This window comes from Parambassis ranga, chromosome 17 (genome assembly GCF_900634625.1).
Source record: "Parambassis ranga chromosome 17, fParRan2.1, whole genome shotgun sequence".
Taxonomy (NCBI): domain Eukaryota; kingdom Metazoa; phylum Chordata; class Actinopteri; family Ambassidae; genus Parambassis; species Parambassis ranga.
Window position 1 is genome coordinate 14911299 of NC_041037.1, and position 5749 is coordinate 14917047.

General features: G+C 42.1%; 1 protein-coding gene across 2 annotated transcripts; it reads left to right on the top strand.

Annotated features, from left to right (window-relative positions):
- The first annotated feature begins 776 nt into the window (after positions 1–776).
- Positions 777–4217, top strand: LOC114449970 (zinc finger protein 184). Of its 2 annotated transcripts, XM_028427855.1 has the most exons (6): positions 777–1125; positions 1364–1488; positions 1595–1694; positions 2195–2319; positions 2426–2525; positions 2924–4217. In XM_028427855.1, the coding sequence occupies exons 1-6, from the start codon at positions 882–884 to the stop codon at positions 3892–3894; spliced, it is 1665 nt and encodes a 554-aa protein (XP_028283656.1). In that variant the 5' UTR covers positions 777–881; the 3' UTR covers positions 3895–4217. The 2 variants fall into 2 exon arrangements, with proteins under 2 accessions (XP_028283656.1, XP_028283657.1); XM_028427856.1 differs by lacking the exons at positions 2195–2319; positions 2426–2525.
- Positions 4218–5749: the final 1532 nt, after the last annotated feature.

Sequence of the window (5749 nt, forward strand, 5' to 3'; positions counted from 1 at the left end):
GAAACAATTCAGAATTAGAAAATTCTGAATAAAAGTTTGATAGAGCAGCATCTAATGAACGTTTTAAGACTAAAATGGAGACTGTAGCTTGCAATTTGTAGGAGGAGATACATTTGGCAGATGACCCTCGGTGAAGGGCTCTCTCATAGACTCCCATGTTACAAATGAGACAGAAATTGCTTAATATTTGAAAAACTATTTATTCTATATTTTCTGAAAAAACTTTTTGATAGTTGAATGGCTGAAATCGGTCAATGTATGCTGAAAACTTAAAACCTATGGAAGAATAAAAAAGAAAAAGAAGGAGGGTGAATAACAAGATATGTGTCATTCAGGGCGTTTGTATTAATTTTAATCACCAGGACTATAAAATACACCTGAAACTCCACCAGGGCTCGTGGTATGTTAACTGTCAATTTTGCACACTCTTACACACACTTAGGATGAATACAAGTTCACTGTAATATATCTATTTCTATAAACTGTGGGAAATTGAAATTTGCTGACTTTTACAACGCACATGGCAACGTGGAGCCCCTTTGTTTTAGCTTGGTTACGTTGCCATGTCAACAGTCCACTGATGTCATCAAAGGCATCAAAGGCATCAAAGGAGACAAAACAAAACGCGCTTTCCAAAACGCTTTCAGTTGGGTTCAGTTGTGTTCAGTGTTAGGGTGAACATTGCATTTGCTCCGCCGCTATTTACTTCTGCTGTCCCGTAGTTCCCTGGAACGCCTGCGCAATACGGAGATACGCCCCTTCTCTTTGCAAGCCATGTGGCCATGGTTTGGTAAATAAAGACGTCTGATAAGATCGTGATTACGGTACCTTTTAAGAACCACTTTTTTGTTGAAAAATACGCTACTGGCTTCTGCTGCAACATGTCGGCGGGTATCGGGAGTCTGCAGGAGCAGGTGGAATCGGTTCTGGGAGCGCTGCTCAAAGCGGCCACTGTGGAGTTAACCCAACTGTTCGAGAGCAGATATCGAGCACTGGAAGCGGATGTCAGACGCATAAAGGAAGAACCAGCAAAAGAAAGCACGGAGACGCTGGATAGTTTAACAAAACGCAGCATCGGAGTGCAAGTGGAAGAGGACGACATTTATGTGCCGTGCGAGATTTCTGGTATGTGCTGTGATTTCCTGATTCTCTGCATGACACGGCTACAGCACAACATTTACACAGTGCAAACAAGTCTAAAAGATATTTGGAGGATCCTAAAATCCCACAAGCATTGTATGCATTTAATGCATTAACTGCTTCATGCCCATCTGTACATGATGCATGTGTGTGTGTATATGCGGAAATGATTGCTCCTAAGGAATGTCTGTCTTAATCCCCTCCCCCTCTCTCTGCTCCACAGGTCCCCCTATTCTCCTAAATGGTGATTGTTTGGGAGAGCACAAGGAGATGGTGGTGGTGGAGGGGTGTCTCATTCCATCAGAAATCCTCAAGGCTGACCCTGAGTGGTCCCCTCCCAAAGACCTGGTCAGTGAGAATTTACAAGGGTGTAAATTATGTGTGGAATGAACTGTGACAGGAGTGGTGAAACTGATCTTACAGCAAGTCCCTCTTGTTGTTTTTGTACTCTCAGGGTGATCCTTATGTGGCCCAGTCTGTGTATATGGACCTGAGTGACGATGAAGGAGAGTCTGTGACTGATGGTGGCACTAACACAGACGTTGTTATGCATGGTAAGATCTTTAATCAAACCTTGACAGAATAAGTTGTGAGTGCTGATTAAATAAAGTAGCTTGGGAGGAATAAAGTACATCTATCTATCTATCTAACCAAAAAAAAGACATTTCAATAACTTCAACTCCTGCAGTGCATGCTGGGAGTAACTTTTAATATATTGATAGGCACTTTGTTTTATAGAGATTGAGTCATGGCATTTCTTTTTCTGATCTTGGTCACATTTTAAAAATTTTTCCCTTATTTAATCAGATTTCTGGTATGTGCTGTGATTTCCTGATTCTCTGCATGACACGGCTACAGCACAACATTTACACGGAGTGCAAACAAGTCTAAAAGATATTTGGAGGATCCTAAAATCCCACAAGCATTGTATGCATTTAATGCATTAACTGCTTCATGCCCATCTGTACATGATGCATGTGTGTGTGTATATGCGGAAATGATTGCTCCTAAGGAATGTCTGTCTTAATCCCCCCCCCCTCTCTCTGCTCCACAGGTCCCCCTATTCTCCTAAATGGTGATTGTTTGGGAGAGCACAAGAAGATGGTGGTGGTGGAGGGGTGTCTCATTCCATCAGAAATCCTCAAGGCTGACCCTGAGTGGTCCCCTCTCAAAGACCTGGTCAGTGAGAATTTACAAGGGTGTAAATTATGTGTGGAATGAACTGTGACAGGAGTGGTGAAACTGATCTTACAGCAAGTCCCTCCTGTTGTTTTTGTACTCTCAGGGTGATCCTTATGTGGCCCAGTCTGTGTATATGGACCTGAGTGACGATGAAGGAGAGTCTGTGACTGATGGTGGCACTAACACAGACGTTGTTATGCATGGTAAGATCTTTAATCAAACCTTGACAGAATAAGTTGTGAGTGCTGATTAAATAAAGTAGCTTGGGAGGAATAAAGTACATCTATCTATCTATCTAACCAAAAAAAAGACATTTCAATAACTTCAACTCCTGCAGTGCATGCTGGGAGTAACTTTTAATATGATGATAGGCACTTTGTTTTATAGAGATTGAGTCATGGCATTTCTTTTTCTGATCTTGGTCACATTTTAAAAATTTTTCCCTTATTTAATCAGGAATTATTATATTATTAATAATAATAAATTATTATTATTTGATGTAAATGGCCACAGTGCAGGACTTTGTATTCCCAGTCTGTGACTCATGTAGCTCTGAGCCGCTCTGCCATGTTTATTAAAATAACTCTGTTCTCTTTTTCAGTGTCTGCAGAGACGTGTACAGGTACATTAGACTGTGAATCCATGACGAGGTTTCCAGAACAGAAACCTATTGTGATCCAGCCAGATACAAGTGACGCCACTTCTGAGGAGAAAGTCAAGTTTGTTTGCCCGTTAATCCTCAAGACAGCTGCTCCAGACCTCAAAACAGAGACTTCTAAGGAGCCTGTTAAAGACGAGCCTCAGCAAGCCTGTGTCAGCACTGCCAAGGGCACTGCTTACAGTCCGTCCCCTCTGGATGGAACTACAACTCCTGAACAGGTTGCGGTGTGGGAACGGGTCCACACTCTAAAGGAGGAAAAAAACCACCTACTGATGAAAGTGAACCTCTGCCCTCCAGACCAAAAGTTGCTCCGTCCCTGTGCTGTCCAGCTGGTAAATGTGCTCACAATGGGGAGGTCAAAGATTAAGGTTGAGGGCAAGGCCTCTAAGGCTCACAGTCATCACCAAAACACAGGCTGGCCTCTACCCAAAGACCTCCGCCGCCATCGAGGTCTTCACACAGGCCACCGTCTCTGCTGCTTCAATAATTGTGGAAATGGCATTTGGCGTCTTCAACAAGTCGTAGCCCACTCTCGTGGTGGATACTCTTGCAATACTTGTGGAAAAACTTTCAAGAAGAGGAAGATTCTCCGTCGACATGAGCGCTTTCACACCGGAGAGAAACCATATAAATGTCCAGTGTGCTCAAAGATGTTCGCTCTGAGAAAGAGCCTCCGCCGCCACACCAGGTTCCACACGGGGGAGAGGCCACACACCTGCTTACAGTGCGGCAAAAGCTTCCGTGTGCGGGACAATCTAAAAACACACTTGAGGTTTCACACAGGAGAGAAGCCATACAACTGCGACACATGTGGGAAGATGTTCAGGATCCTGAGGAACCTGAAGAAACACAGACTGACTGAGTGTGAGCACTCTCCTTCATTCAGGAATATAGCTGGCCTGACAGTATAAAAACTAAACAAACAGCCGTCAGTGGGTGGTTGCAGTTGTTGCAAACACTACACCACTTTCACAAAGCATTTGAAATAGTTAAAGTTGTAACAGAGACAATCTGGAGCATTCCAAAAAGGATAAGTAATGCAGGTCTGATGTTTATGGGAAAATGTTTTTGTTTTTTTAATATGTAACACTACTGATGGAGTCTTATTACTTTCATGTTGTTTTTGTTCATAGTTCAGAAAGGGAGGTGAGCTTTACACAAAACATTTCAAGGTGTAACCCTTTGAAGAACACAGGGACAGGTTTACACATAGAACTAGGTGGAGACTTACAGATGGGTTGGACATAGTAATGCCAACCTTCCCTTTTATACGGTGTTCAGCCACTATCCATGTTTGTTGTTGTAAAAGTTGTGTTGTAAAAGGTGATTATTGTAAATGTATACATGACAGTCATTTAGTAGCCTTGTTGACTTTATATGACAGATTGTTTAAAAAAATAAATGTTGTTGGCAAAGACAGTGTTTTTGTAATGTTTTGCATTTAATACATGTTCTTGTAGCATTCATGTTTTTTTGGATCCACTTATACTTTATACTAACACCACTAATAAACACAGTTACTTAATACACTGCTCAAAAGAAATAAAGGGAACACTAAAATAACACTTCATTCATTACATAGTGGAATATGTTGCGAACAGAATAACGTAAACGTGATCAATGTAAATCAAAGTTATTAACCCATGGAGGTCTGGATTTGGAACCATACACTAAATCACATTACTGGCTGATCCAGCTTGAGTGGAAGTTCCTCAAGACAAGTCAGAATGAGGCTCAGTACTGTGTGCGGCCTCCACGTGCCTGTATGACCTCCCTACAACACCTGGGCATGTTCCTGATGAGGAGGTGGATGTTCTCCTGAGGGATCTCCTCCCAGACCTGGATTAAAGAATCAGTCCACTCCTGGACAGTCTGTGGTGCAACGTGGTGTTGGTGGATGGAACGAGACATGATGTCCCAGATGTCTCCTGGTGTACTGGCCTGTCTCCTGGTATCTCCTCCATGCTCTGGACACTGTGCTGACAGACACAGCAAACCTTCTTGCCACAGCTCTCATTGATGTGCCATCCTGGATGAGCTGCACTACCTGAGCAGCTTGTGTGGGTTGTAGACAGCGCCTCATGCTACCTCTAGGGGTGAGAGCACTGACAAAATGCAAAAGTGATCAAACATCAGGCAGAAAGGATGAGAGCAGAGAGATGGTCTGTGGTCAGCACCTGCAGAACCTCTCCTTTATAGGGCTGTCTTGATAACTGCCTCATTTCCACCTGTTGTCTGTTCCATTTGCACAACAGCAGCTGAAACTGATTTACAATCAGTTTGATCCTAACTGGACAGGCTGATTTCACAGAAGTGTGACTGACTTGGAGTCACTGTGTTCTTTGAGTAGTGCAGTTAATTTTAACTATTTTAACAACTAATTTTAACAATATTTTAACAACAACAACAACAACAATAATCATAATAATGTTTTTAATAATTCTATATTTAATAATCTTTTTAGTTTCGTTTATTTAAAAAGTAATTTTAGGTATACACAGCATTGTGTGTGTGTTTAGCTACCTTCTTATTCTGGTGACGTCAGCAGGAAGCGACGTCGGTCATTGCCTCGAAAGAAATGTTTTTAAGGTTTTCGGTGGCCGTACCTTTACGTTTTTCTTAACGTGTCTTTTATTCACGTTGTATGCCACCGTGGTAGTAGTTATTATTAGTAGTAACCATTTTTTAAAATATAACCGTATTATATTTCAAATGTTTTGCTCCACCGAGGCCCCGCCTCCCCGGAAGTACAAAGTAGTGCTTTCA